This window comes from Canis lupus, chromosome 1 (genome assembly GCF_011100685.1).
Source record: "Canis lupus familiaris isolate Mischka breed German Shepherd chromosome 1, alternate assembly UU_Cfam_GSD_1.0, whole genome shotgun sequence".
NCBI lineage: Eukaryota > Metazoa > Chordata > Mammalia > Carnivora > Canidae > Canis > Canis lupus.
Window position 1 is genome coordinate 66,688,633 of NC_049222.1, and position 15,065 is coordinate 66,703,697.

Consider the following 15,065-nt stretch of genomic DNA (forward strand, 5'->3'; position numbering starts at 1 on the left):
GCTTTGGTGATAAGGCAACATAGAGAACTCGTGCAAGGGTTGTGTGCGCACACACACAAGCACACACGCACACACACACACATGCACAAAAGCTCAAGCACTTTTTCTGCCTTGTTCTTATTCCTTTCTGAGATCAGACCCCTCACTTGATATTAGAGTTTTCCCCCAAAAAGTCTGCTCAGCAAAACTTCTATTAATACAAGTGTTTCTAATCAAATATTTCTGAAACGTTTACAAATGTCTTGAATCCAGCAATGACGGCAAAATGAAGGGTGTGTGGTTGGGAAGAAAATGCCCATCCAAAGTAGAAAAACTACCAGTTAAAAATCACAATACATAAAAAAATATTTTTGAAGGATAATTTCCATTTACCTGATAGGTTTTTCCATAAAAAATTATAAAATACTTTAAAAGAGAAAACAGAATATTTCAATAATCTTTGTTTTAGTTTTTTCATCTTTACAATCAAGGAGTTGGACTAGATACTGTTTTTTTTCCAACTCTAATAGTCTATGATTTTAGTCAACATAGGAAGATGTTAAAATGTGTCCCACTGCTTCATTCAAATAGTAATAGAAAAGGTGACTTAAAATTGTATGCCCGATAATATAACCCTTTTATTTTACAGGTAACAAAAGCAAGTCCCAGGGAAGTAACATGACTACCCAGTGGTACCCATCTATTTGGGCATCTATTGATTTCACTGCTTCCAAATATCTCTAACCATCAAATATTTTGCTTTCTTTTTGTTGTTGCTGTTGTTACTATTTAATTAAAGGCTCCAGATCCCCCTTTGCACTCCTGGAAATTCTGCTTTAGTAATTATGGGATGAGGTCAGGAATCTAATTTTTTAAAAAGAGATTCTCAATATTTTGACTTGTAGTTAAAGGTAGGAACCACAGAGCCACAGCAGACTACCTGCAATACAGTGATGGAGGGGAGCAGGTCTCTGTTGCCCAATTCTTGGGCAGTCTCTCTAATATAACATAGCAGCACCTCCCAGTGGGCCCATCACTGCATGCCACAGCCTACCACTTCCCTGGGTCCCCCCTTGTCCCTTCTAGATGCAAAGCATGTAAGTGCCATCTCTTGGTGTCTAGGTTACTTTTCTCTGATAGGTTTCCTATGGACAAGAATATTCCTGAAAGAAACAAGAATGAAAAGAGTGGATCTAAACACCATAGACATAGAAACAATTACACGAGAATATTATGAAAAACTAGATGTCAACAAATTGGACAACGTAGAAGAAAGGGATAAATTCCAAGAAACATATAACCTACCAAGCCTGAAACAGGAAGAAATGGGAAATTTGAACAGACCAATTACCAGCAAAGAAATTGAATCAGTAACCAGAAAACTCCCAACAAACAGAAGTCCAGGATCAGATGACTTCACAGGGAAATTCTACCAAACATGTAAAGAAGAGTTTATACTCATTCTTCTCAAACTATTTCAAAAGAGAGTGCATCTATAGCCCCTTCTTATCATCTGCTCGCTCCAACCTCATATTCTAGAAGTTTAATTAATCTCAATTCCTACAAACTCTCCTTATTGGAAAGTACGAATATGTCCATCACCATGCAACAGTCTTGAGTCTTTTAAGGCAGTCTGGGATTTGGAAATTATTTACTTTACCTCAAGTCATGATGTATAATGGAATAACTTCTCTTAATTGTTAGGATGTATCATAAGAAGGTCTTTGAATATATAGGTTACAAGACTTTAACCTTTCCAGCAATAAAAGAAAAGCTCAAATAGAATTTATATCTAATAACAAAGTTGGTTTTACAGAGAGATGGTGGAGAGCAAAACTGCTTCTAAGATCTTCTGCGTGGAATTCCAAGCACTTCAACATTCATACTTCCTTCAGTTCTCAACATAGATATTAAGTGTTTACTGTATGCGAATTGTGGCCAAAATACACATTTCTGTTCCTCATGCTACTCATGGATGCCAACGTTTAGTTTAAGGCTTTTCTTTTCTTTTTTTTTTTTTTATGTAGCACACTAGAGGAAATATAATTCGGCTCTCAATGAAATACATTCCTAATCTTCCTCGTTTAATAAAAAAGTGAATTTTTTACCTACTAATTTTAGGGGAAAGTTAAAAGAAAAAGCAAATGACTTACCTCTAAATATGACTTCAAATAACTAAAAGCTATATAATTGAACAAAAAGTAGAATTCAACATAGCTGAATTTCTTTTCATATCCTCCGGAAGGGTTATCTGTTACTGAAGTTGACAAAGTAAGTTGATTTTTAAGTCCTGTTGCTTCTAAGGCAGTCAAGTGATATGGCTCTGGGGATCAAATACACAGTTAAAGCCATAACAGACTACCGAATGATATACAAAAAATTTTGTGAACATTTCACGTTTGCTTTAGAAGCCTGATCTATTAAACCTGTGACAATTTTATTTATTTAAGAGAGTAAACAAGGAGACCAATGGTATTAGTCCATCCTTACAGCAGTTAAGAAACTATTTATGAGTTGTATTTAGAAATCTACCAAATGTTATTAACGTGTATAATTCTTATTTTTCAATGTAGTTGGGGCCAAGAAAGTGGTTAGTTAATATATGTACCTCAAATGCCTTAAGTGGATACCTATTAAAAGGTATACAAAATATAAATAGTACTGTATATTTTCAAAAATTTTAAATAAACAGAAAGATACATAGGTATACATGTTATAATTTCAAAGTCAACACTAGCACATAACGTTTTTCTTATCTAAATACATACTAGGATACTTCCTATTTCAACACATGCATCTACAAACACTTGGCCATGCACATAACCTTGCTTTCTGCCACTTGCAAGAAAGTTAGAATATACATTATAGTACAGTTTCAACTTAAATCATATTGGCAAATTAATGAGGATGGCATTAAAAAATTCTGATCTAAGAACTCAAAATACGGGAAGGTAATTATTCCATAGATTAAAAACACTGAAGACTGATGGGAAGTTAAGATTTAAATTGTCCCAGTGATCTCGAAAGACAGAGAAGAGACAGGATTGGCTGTAAACACTCGGAATGCTCTGTTTGGCGATTAGGACTTTCGTCCTCTAGCAATCCAGGCCAGAGACTCAGACCATCGATGCTGCTGATCGTAGAGAGATGGTATAGCTGGGGGCAGTTCTCCGCAAGGCAGGGGGTGCTGATGGAGATCTGGAGGCCCATCTGGATGGGAGACGGCGATTTGCTGGTCTAGCAGGTCGGGAAAATCCTTTTCCATGTGAAGATTTCACTGCCACGGATTCCTAAGAGACAAAGGAAGACACCTGTCTCACTATACAAGCACCAATGATGGGCTTCACGTATTATGGATCCCAACTACAGGGTTAACGTGTTAGCATATTTACAAGCAAATAAAAGCATGGATAACTGAAGAAGGTAATTGTCTAATGTTTGTGGCCTTGAATCAAAAGCAACTCACTCTAATAAGGAATATTGCACTTGATAATCTTGTAGATCTTTCCACTACCAAATTTTAATACAACTGATCTTTTTTTCCTTTTTTTTTTTTTTTTTTACAACTGATCTCTTGTTACAACTAACTATAAGTTCAGGATTCAAAGTTTATGTTAGATAACTGGCGATGGAACTATAGATGTTTCTTAGTGGGATATTAGGATGTTTTAGCGTTATTAAAAACAAAAATATAACAATTTATGGGCAAAACCATGCTCCTTTATGTCAAGCTATTGGCACTTTCAGAGGTCATTAGCAAAGGGCACACAGATCACCAAATGATTGATCTGATGCTATCTTTTTTCCCCATCAAGAACTACTATTTCTCAAAAGTTTCAAAATTATCATTGAAATATTTAAAAATATAACTTCAATAAAAACAACTGTAAAAAAATATATAAAATAAAATGATATCTGAAAAAATAAAAATAAAAATATAACTTCGTTGTAATTGCAAATAGAGAATTCTTATCTATATTGGGCATCATCAGATGACTTAAAACCTTTTCCTTACTGTCACTTACTTTTCTTTCATTTCTTCTTTCTTTTCTTTCTTTCTATTTTACTGGGAAAAAAAAATATTCTTAGACTCTTGCAATAAAAAAAAATTTAAAAAGTTTCCATGACATGTTTTATACAACTATTATTATTGCCCTTCTTTACAAAGCCTGTGCTCTTTCATCTGAGATGGGTAGTGAGGGTGGCCTCTATCTCTATGACAATAACCTGCAATTTCTTTTTCTCTCTTTGGAATCTATTTTTTTTTAGGTTTGCTCCCAGAGCATGGTGGGGGAGAGGATGAAGAACCATTCGTAAGAATCTATAATAGAAGACCCCTCCTAAACCTCCAAACAAAGCAAAAATGTAGCTCATGAATATTTAGCTGGTTATTTTATACATGTTTCCACTTGCCATCTGAAGCGATACGGCCTCCTAAGTATTCATGGACTCAACTAAAATACAGAAAAATACAAAACCAGGGTAATTATTTGTACCCTGTGCAAAAAGGCAAAGTTTCTAGTGAAATGGATAAAACTGGTATTTTTATGCGGTTTGAAAGCCACGATATTTTTTTTTACATCAGAAGGAGGCAACCCGCACAGCTTAAAACTATGCTGCATACACACTGCATTTTGCAACAGTAGGATTTTTCGACGTATTAGTTAATTGTGATAATATGTCACCATGCAACGTTTTGTAAATTATGCATTAAAAGGGATCATTGGGTGGTTCTTTATTGCAAACATCAATCTCTTCGACATCTTTTTCTCCTATAACAAATGAAGATTGTATTCTTTTGCAAACAGACCAGACCAAAAAAAGAACAACAAAAAATGAATACTTACTTTTGGGGAGGGCAATTTTCAGGCTAAGAATTCACACAAGAATGGCCTTAAAAAATTTTAAGCTATAATATCATTTTATTCCCATGTGCTGCCTTTCTGCTCCACAAATAAGAGAACTTTATGAGGCATTATTTTATGATGTGTTAGACCTACAGTCACATATGTGTGACTAATCCCCACGAGAAAGAACACGAATCAGATGCCAGGAATGACTGAACCAATCGTAGCCAACAACTGAAAAGTGCAAGAAGTTATTTTTAAGGTTTCCAACACTCTTTAAAAACAGGGCAGCCAGGGTGGTTCAGGGGTTTAGCGCCGCCTGCAGCCCAGGGCCTGACCCTGGAGACCTGGGATCAAGTCCCACGTCTGGCTCCCTGCATGGGGCCTACTTCTCCCTCTGCCTGTGTCTCTGCCTCTCTCTCTGTGTCTTTCATGGATAAATAAATAAAATCTTAAAAAAATAAAAGTATAAGCACCAAAAGAATAGGATGCTATAGACCAATAACGCTCATTTGGAATGGTTTTTGTTTGTTTGGAACATTTTCTTCCAGAGAGAAACTTACAACAGACATCTGACCTGGAAGTTCCCGAGTCCATTTATTTACATCGTCCCATTTCAGAATCCTTAAAAAAGTTATCATGTCCTATTCCCAGTCTTAAAAGAAGACTTTAAGAATTTGATGGTGATTTTAAGAATTGATGGGGTGTTAGAGTCCTAAGGTCTATACTTAATCACAAATAAAGGGTCAAGAAGTTAAGAACGTCTGGAGGGCGCTGGGCTAGCCCCTGGGCGGCGGCCGGCAGTTCCGAGGGCTTTGGGCAGGTGCTCCTCATCCCCCTGGCCGGCGGCCCGCGGGGCTGGCCTGGGCCCGAGCACCTGCTGCACCCGAGGCAGCCCCGCCCTGGGAATCCCCACCCCAGGCATTCCCCCCCACCCCGGGCATCCCCGCCCCAGGCACCGCCCCCCCCCCCCAGGCATCCCCGCCGAGGCATCCCCGCAGCTTCCCCCGCCCCAGGCATCCCCGCCCCCCCCAGGTATTCCCCCCTGGGCATCCCCGCACCCGGCACCCCCCACCCCGTCCGCATCCCCACCCCCCCGGCATCCTCGCCCCCCCCAGCCCCCCAGGCATCCCCGCCAAGGCATCCTCTCCCCGGGCATCCCCACCCTGGGCATCCCCGCCCCAGGCATTCCCCCCCTGAGGCATTCCCCCCCCGGGCATCCCCACACCCGGCACCGCCCCTCCGCCCGCATCCCGGCTCCAAGCATCCCCGCACCCGTCATCCCCGTTCCTCCAGGCATCCCTGCCCGGGCAACCCACCAATCCCCCCCCCCACCCCCGGCATCCCCGACCCCCCAGGCATCCCCGCCCCGGGCATCCCCGCCCCGGGCATCCCCCCCAGGGATCCTCGCGTCCCCACCCCCGCATCCCCCGCATCCCTGTCCCCCGCCTCCCCGTCCGTCTGAGGCATCCCCGCCCCTGGCATCTACATCCCGCCCCCGCCCCTCATCCCTGCCCCGCACCCCCGCCCCGGGCACCCCCCCCCCCATCCGCATCCGCACCCCGGGCATCCCCGCCCCGGGCATCACCCTCGCCAGGCATCCCCGCTCCCCCAGGCATCTCCGCCTGAGCATCCTACCCCCGGGCATCCCCCTCCCCCTCCCCGGGCATTCCCGCCCTGGGCATCCCCGCACTTGGCATCCTCCCCCCCCCCCCACCCCCGGCATCCCTCTACCCCCCTCGGGCATTCCCGCCCCAGGCATCCCTCCCCCCGCATCCCCGCCCCAGGCATCCCCCTCCACATCCCCGCATCCCCGGCCCAGGCATCTCCCCCCACCGGCCCCTACCCCCCCGCCCCCCGCATCCCCGGCCCCCGCCCTACCGTGGTCCCGCCCCTGACCTCAGTGCCGCCTGCGGCCCACCGGCCCGTGGGGTGGCCTCCGTCTCCCTCCGTCTCCTCCCGGAGGCCCTGGGGACCCGGCGAGGCGGCCGGAGCGGCAGCCCCGTGGCCTCGGAGCAGCCTTTCCACGACGCCGTAGTTGGAGCGGGGGTCGGCGGAGCGCGGGCGGCCGGCCAGGCTGCGGGGCCCCCAGGCGCGCGGGAGCAGCGGGCGGCGGGGGCCGGGGCCGGGGCCGGGGCGGGGGCCGGGGCGGTCGGGCACCTGCGCCCCGGGCACGGGCCCCTGGGCACCGGCGGGCCGACCCCCGGACGCCTCGTCACCCCCCGCGGCCCCCGGGGCGGTGGGTCCGGGCCCCCCGGGGGGTGGCCGGTGGCTCGGCGGGGGCTGCGCTGCCCGGCAGTTCCGATCCGTTCTAAACACGATTCGGTTAAATTCATCGGTCTTGGCGGCCAGCTTCTCATTCCTGGTGGTCCTGAAGCCACAGCGGAGACCCCGAAGCGGGCCACTGCCCTCGGTGGCCGCGGAGCCAAGGTCGTCGGGGCGAGAGGCGGCCGGGCCACCTGGGGCCAGCGCCTCCCAGCTCTCGGGACAGCAGGATGCAGAGGGACCATTCTGTGCGGCGACCCCACCGCCACCACGCCAGCCGCCCAGCCCAACACGGTCCTCACATGCAGGCTTGTCCTCTATCTTGGCTTTGGGCGCCAGAGAAGGAAACACGATGCCACCTTGCAGGGCCTGCCCTTCATTTGCTCCCAGCCCAGGCGCCGCCCGGGGCCTCCGAAGGATGTCAGGACCACGGCCCCTTCCACCGTGACCCTCCGGGGCCACCAGGCTGCTGCGGCCTAAACCTCCCTTCAGACTCCCAGGAGCTCGTTCTGCACAGGAGCTGGGAAAGTTTCGGGATGTGCTTCTCGGAGGAGGAAGCGGTGGAGCTTCATTTCTCTGCAGATCGGTCGTACCCAGTTCACCCTTTTTCCTAGCCCCGCTCAGGGGTACATCGGTGCAGCTTAGATTCTTTCCGTGTTCCTGCGTTTGCTTTTCCGAGTTGATTGCAAGAATGCCCTGGCCATCGCTGATCATGTGGTCTCCGCGAGGCATGTTCGTTACACGTGGCATTTCCTGCAGGAAAGAATCTGACTTCATCCTAAACAATTATAAAACACGGTATATTAGCAATCGTTTTATTTAGGACGAGTTCTCAAAAGAAACCACGCTTAGGCAATGAACTTCTGCTATAAGAACAGGACTCCCAACTTCCTCCAACAGCATTTTCATGTAACTTCTCTAAGTCAAAACCTCCAAGTCCTTTTTTACTGTAGGATAAAGCCTACCTCTCAGTGTGGCACTCACAGCTCACCTGCTCTGACCCAAACTCTCTTTCCCTGATGTTCCAAATGGGCTCTTACACTCAGACCGGACAGCGCAGTCTCCTGGGTGTCTGCTACTGGCATTCTCATTTCCACAGCTTCTCTCCTACCATTTCCTTACCTCTGCTCTACCCACCGAATTCCTATTCATTATGTCATGTGAGCTCCAGTTCCTTCCCTTGAATTTGAAATGACATCCTAAGCTAAGAAGCGCAACAGAAATCCAAATAAAAGTTCACTGAAACGTGGTTGCAAACGGAACGTGTCATTTGGGCTTGAGACAAGAGTAAGAATTTTTTTGGGTAAGGGCATAGAGGCAAAGTGAGCCACAGTAAAGATAGTGTGGCTCTGCGAGGAATAGTAGGGCCTTTGGTAGGGCCTGATCGCAAAGCAGAGTGGGGAGGATGAAAGAGACAGGAGGTTAAATTGGAACGTATTTGAATTACGTGCTAAATAAAGGTCTTCATTTTTTTTTTCCTAAAGTTTATGGAGTAGCGAGGAGAAAGAACATTACACCAGGTGCGATTTGTAAAAGAAAATTGGTCTTTCCTAAGCTCGATAAAAAAAAAAAAACCTAAATAAAGTAGCAATATAAATTCCCAAGTTAAAGTTAATTGATCATATGGATATTGGATACGTATAAATCCTCTTTATAGGTTTTCAACTTGCAAAATGTTACGAGACAGGGTACAATCAAGTGCAGATAAATAATAACACAGAATGGTAGGCAAAAGCAAAATGGGTAGGTAGAGGGCAAAATTATGCACACAATATGGTTGAATAAAAATATCTATTGTAAGTCATTATAAAAACCCTTTCTGAGCTTTCTAAGAGCCAAAGACAAATAAGGTACACACTGCTGCTATTCCCAAGAGGAACACACTTCCTCACTAGGAGATAAATGTTGATCCTAGAACCATCCACCTTTACTTACCTTGCAGAGAATTCCAATTTATTTTTTAATAAATTTTTGGTGAAAACTTACTTTTATAATTATAGAGGTGCTTCTAAACTGAAACAGAGTTTTTCAGATTTCATTGTATATGTGTGTATTTACATATTTACGTATTTACAGTATATTGTTCTGACAATTGCGTACGCCTCCATTATATATATACATAGTAAATACAGAGAAATAAGAGACATTTAGGTATAAAAAACTTCAGTAGACCATCTCTATTTTTTTTCAGTAGACCATCTCTAATTAAAACTCCACACTGTCCAATCTTAAGATATATTTAACTTATTAGCCCAGCTGTGCACTCTTCCACTGGCCAAACACTCACAGTGAGAAGGAGGTACGTAAGAAGCTACTGGACAGTGTACCTTAACCAAACACCAAGAGAGCACAGTATTCTTAACAGTCAAGTCATGGAGAGAATGAGAAGATTTGGTTTAAGAATTAGTAAACAGAGAAAAACTCAATTAAAGCCTTTATCTCTTGTCTAAGATAACAGATTTTTAATGACTCATCGTTAATTCGCACTAACAAAGTGTAACGAGGAGGCAGTTTGGATTCATTCACTGAAAACAATATTTTTCTTGACTTTCTGATATAAAAGAATCATAGATGTACCAGCCCACCTTCTGTGGTTAGACCGCTTTCGGATTTCCTCTTGAAAGCTGCATAATTCTTCACTAACTTTGGCAAGTTCTTCAAGAGCCTTTATATATATAAGCAATAGCGGGTTAGCACTTGGAAATGTAAATATTTCTTTAGAAACAGTTCTAGGCCAACCACAATCTTACTTACCGAGTTGAGGGCCCCAGAACTGCTCCTGCTCTCTTCCCCGGAAGTCCTCAGACCAGGGCAGACCTCACATTCTTTTTGGTTATCTGTGGCCAAAGGATCCGTAAACACAACTTTTGATTTTTTGGTTGCTTTTTGTTCCTTGCACATTTGATTTCCTTCACAGGGTAAGCTGTGCTCTGTTTTATTTTCTCTTTCCAGACCATCCCTGTGATTCATCCGTGTAAATTCACATCGTCCTGAATTGGGGTAGTTTGGAGGAGATCCCACCACTTGATCTTGAATCACTTTCTCACGATCGTGACTGAGGATCTTAGCACGTTCATTCATGTTGATTTTCCTCCGAAGCTTTACTTCATGGCAAAGCTGCAAAGAAAATGAAGAGAAAGCTTTTTCTCCCCCTTAATGTACTTCGTCAATATTTTTTATACTAAACACGCTATTTTGAGTTCTCTTTGCCACATCATGATATACTAACTACCCTGGGGTATTGATGCTCATGCCTCTGAGTAGCGTTCTAAAATCTGATCGGCCAGAAAAACTCTGATGAACCATACGGACTACTTCTAGTAGGTCAAAGTATGGATGGTAATTTCTTTTTTTTTTTAATTTTTATTTATTTATGATAGTCACACAGAAAGAGAGAAAGAGAGGCAGAGACATAGGCAGAGGGAGAAGCAGGCTCCATGCACCGGGAGCCTGACATGGGATTCGATTCTGGGTCTCCAGGATCGCGCCCTGGGCCAAAGGGCAGGCGCTAAACCGCTGCGCCACCCAGGGATCCCCTGGATGGTAATTTCTATGTCTCTGTGTAGGAATCAAACTCATTCAGAAATAAGATAAGCCTGCACCTATATAAAACATGTCGTGATGATGCAGAAGCACTGTTGGAAAATTGGAACGTCCTGAAACAATTGCTGGTCATGCTCTCTAACAGCTTTCAGAGAAAAGTAAAAATTTAACTAATATTAGTAAGAATTTAACTAATATTAAAGTCATGTTTTAAAAGTCTACGATTGCACCGGCATGCCAACGCTCAAGTGTGTAAATAGTTGACAGTATCATGCAGCACACCAGTTCATTCCATTCCGAGTGGAGGTTGTGCAATCAAAGGATGTTTCCTTTGGAAGTTATGTTGGTGTTACTGACGTATTGCCGGGTATTGCTGAGATTTTTTTTTTTTTTTTTTAGGAAAAGATTTTTCAGTTTTTCAAAAAAGATTTCTCATCCTGATTAAAACAAACGTGACCCTGTCCTATGTGATACCAGAACTCTAAGGCTTCAATCATCTGTGTTAAAGTGGATCTCAAATTATTTCTTGATGAGAGTTTAGTTTAACCTGCTGGCGCTCACACAACGCACCCCTAGAGGAAGCCAGTGGCCTTTTCTCTTTAGGCTTGAGTTGTGGGAAAGCGTGGCATATTTCAAAGGAGCCTGTCGGCTAACTATTAAAGCAAATAACTACAGCCACAACCTATATCTACACCACATCTATTATTCAAAGAGTAGGATAACAGATTTATTGCTGTTCAGTATTTACCCAAATCTGGGAGAAGCACTATACATAGTTGGTGCCTGAATATAAATATAAATAAATATACTGTATATATTTATTCCCATAGATGCTTACACATCTAACATTGCATGATCGCAGGATTGCATCAAATTATAGCCATGGATCCATTGTTTTGGCTCTCATAAAATTACTTATCCTGAGCTATTGTGAGCATTCTGGTTTGGGCTGACCTTGGGAGATTCTCTAAGGAGCAACTCTCAAAAGTCCATCTTAAATCTAAGGGTGCTTATGGTGACATTGTCCTCTTTTTGAGGCGTGATGGGTGAAAACAAAATTGCTTCATTTTCAAAATCGGGGACAAAAGTGCTATTCCTGGGAAACAGGTTTGCCTTTGTCTTCTGAATATTGAGAAATATGCATCTGCTGATTTTCACGGTCGTTCCTGGAAAGACAGACTTGCTACATGCAATTCTCATAAGTTCCTTCCTCCTGTCTTCATCTCACCTTCGTTGTTGTTGTTGTTTTATTTTGAAATACTTCACCTTATGTAAAATTTTATATACCATCTTAAATTCTCTGGGAGATTTAAGTGAGGTATGGATAAGCAAATAATATAATGCTATTGATGGAAAACAGATTTATTTTGTATAAGAAAATGTGTTACTTCATACCTAGCACTTGTCAGTGGTTATCATTTGAACAAAGGTGACAAGCAGAAAAGACTGCAATGTGATAAAAAGAAAATTGCTAGAAACCTAAGAACTCTAGGGTTTCTATCCAGATTACTCCAGGTTTCAAATAATCCAAGTACGTACATCCAGGTTTCGCAATAGCAAATGCAATGATTGTGGATGGTGGCTGAGCGAAGGATCATTAGCATCTTAACACTTGACACTGGATCTCCCTGGAAGATACCACTTGGAGTCAAGTTACACGCGCACCTGCAGGAATCTATAATTCCCTAGTACACGGCTTACTAATCTGTGTCTGAGTCCATATACAGGCCTTAGCGATATATATTAGGCAAATACAGTCTATTCTGCTTGCAGCATTTTATAATTTTTTGTGCGTTGGTGTTTAATTTCAGTTGGAAAAAAATGTCTTGATTCTCTGTGACATGGGAGGGTACTTTCCTCCCGTTTTTTTCAAATTCTCCTACCCTCGTTTGTAGCCTATTAGACAGGCGTGTTAGAAGTACGTTCTTATAGGCTACAAAGCTGTGAGGAGAAAAGAGCTATGTACTCGGATGATAAGAGGAGCACGAGGCCAGTGTTCAGGAATTACGGAGCATCATCTATGGGTATTCTGGGGAAGCACCTTATCCAGACACACTCCCAGGGCTGGAGGGAGCTGTATATTACTAGAGACCTAGAAAGCACCGTGGCTACTATTCAAGATGAGGAAAAAAATCTTACAGCCCTCTACCTCCCCGATGCAGAAAGGAAGAGCACTTCTACAAACTACCATCCTATGTTTAAGATACGTTTAATGCCTGCGAATCGAAAAGGCGGATATTTACCATAGATAGAATCTACGGGGTTGTCAGCATAGCTATTTGACAACACAGGATTTAAGCAGCAGATTATTTTAGCCACATGGCTTAAACAATTGGTCAGACTAATCCTGACTCCTTTAATTTTTTTGGCTCGGATGCCAGAATTATCTGGCCTTCCAAACCTTTGGGAACCAATGACCCCTGAGCTTTGGATTCTGACTTGACATAGATATCTCCCTGTTAATCCCCCCTTAGTCTGTAGGTGAAGGAGTTACATGAGTAAGCAAAACACATTTCCAAACCAGAGAGGTACGAGCAGGGGATTCTCATACACTACATGCCTGCCTCCTCAGCTCCGTAACATGGAACAGTTTAACAGTTACTCTTTTTAAATTTTTCCTTGCAGTGTGCCAATTGACATTTTGTTCACAACCGATTACACGGCTGTTAATAAGAAAAATATTTGCACTATAAACACATAAAGCACCAGCTTTGATTGTCTGTGAAAAAAGGCCAAGGAGTCTGTTTAAAGAATCACTTTGGCAATGTGCACAAACCATGTCCCAACATGAATGTCACTGGAGGCAAGCAAGATAAATATAAATAATTTTCAGTTGAAACCAGCTCAAAGATACATCAATGTGAATACTTCAAGAAAATATTCCAGGGCTGAGGGATGGTTAATGGAGACAAAATGACTATTTGTATCAGAGCCCTGGCACATTGTTTTTCATAACCCCTTTCCTAACAAATGCGCCAATAAATGTGGCACATTTTGCCAGAATAAATATCATGTCCACCACCATTCTGATATACGACACTCCTTTTGATTGCACCGAGTGATCTAATACGTAATTTCCTTTAGTAGACATGATTCATAAATCATCTCAGGAAAAGATCTGTATTTTAATGCCCAGTTGTAATTTTGCTAATATACATCCCACCGGTTATGTTTTTCTTACATTTTCCTCTTGGGCCTCGTGCTTGAAGCTCATGCAAAATACGTTCCCCACTTTTGATACCAAGGCACTTTAGTCAAAACATGATAAACTGATACATTTTAGAAGGACATTTTAAGTTCTTCATTTTCATACCGGGCTATCAAAAAAAAAAAAAAAAAAAAAAAAAAAAAAAAAAAAAAAAAAAGGCCTACTCCCTTCAATACCCCTGGATAAGGTTCTGCTATTTTTGGTCTAGCGAATGTCATTGAGACATGCCTTCCTGAGGCAGAACGAGGAAAACAGAAATGGTTTCCAATACAAGACAAATTTCAAATGGAATTTTCATTCTGAGCTTTAAGTGTCAATGTAGTCAAAACAAATCAATCTGTACCTCCTCTATCTTCTTCTGCATGATTTTCCATTGACTCTCCCATTCCTTCCTTTCGTTGTCAAACTGGTCCAGCAGTTCCATCTTTTCCTTGTGCCAGTCGGTCTCTGTGTTCTCCCACTGCTTATGCAGGGCCATGGCAACCGTGTGAGTGTTACTGAAGGGGTATTTCTGCTTGTCTCTGCCTTCTTAACTGTTTCTTGGAAGCTTGGAGTTGGTTTATTTGAAGCGGTCTCACTTGCCTTTAAAATAAAGCCTAATATAAACATAACAAGGAAGAGTTCCAAATCCATTTGCTTTTTGGAAGCATGCTATCATTTTGTTAAGAGCCATCGACATACACAAACGACGGGAAAACCGTACTTAAGAGTAGAGAGGAGATGATGAAGAGTCTGCTTACGAGGAACGAACACAGTTGGGACACCTGGGTGGCTCAGTCCATTAAGCCACTGACTTGGGATCTCTGCTCGGGTCTTGATCTCAGGGTCATGAGTTCAAGCCATGCATTGGGCTCCGTGTTGGGCTTGGAGCCTACTTAATTAATTTAAACAAACAAACAGAAGAACTAACATAGTCAAAAAGTAAGTATGGCCCAAATGGGTTTTCCCCCCTTGCTCAAATGGTTTTTTTGCCCTTTCTGAAATCAGACAGCAATATCATAGCTGAATGCATATGTGAGATGTAACTGAGCATTCGTTTAACCAACTACCTCCTCTAAAGATGGACTACCTAAGAGTGACTATCTAAGGGTGGAAGTATGAAATTCAACTGTATGGTTGGATCTGCACAACCATGGTGGATTCTGCTGCAACAGGATTACTCCTGTTTTGATGCAATGAGATTATATGTGTCTGCGACTTAAGGTCGTGAAGCAGTGCTGGGC

The 15,065-nt window shown here is 43.1% G+C and overlaps 1 protein-coding gene across 1 annotated transcript in view; it reads right to left on the reverse strand.

Moving 5' to 3' along the window:
- Nucleotides 1-1,613: 1,613 nt before the first annotated feature.
- The window catches only part of KIAA0408 (uncharacterized protein KIAA0408 homolog), a 30,463-nt gene continuing 17,011 nt past the window's right edge, over nt 1,614-15,065 (reverse strand). The window contains exons 2-7 of the mRNA XM_038525498.1: nt 14,186-14,424; nt 9,846-10,208; nt 9,677-9,756; nt 6,987-7,869; nt 6,726-6,914; nt 1,614-3,269 (exon numbers count right to left, since the gene is read on the reverse strand). Coding sequence (XP_038381426.1) covers nt 3,096-3,269; nt 6,726-6,914; nt 6,987-7,869; nt 9,677-9,756; nt 9,846-10,208; nt 14,186-14,320 — 1,824 coding nt within the window. The 5' untranslated portion in view covers nt 14,321-14,424 and the 3' untranslated portion in view covers nt 1,614-3,095. The remainder of the gene's footprint in view (nt 3,270-6,725; nt 6,915-6,986; nt 7,870-9,676; nt 9,757-9,845; nt 10,209-14,185; nt 14,425-15,065) is intronic.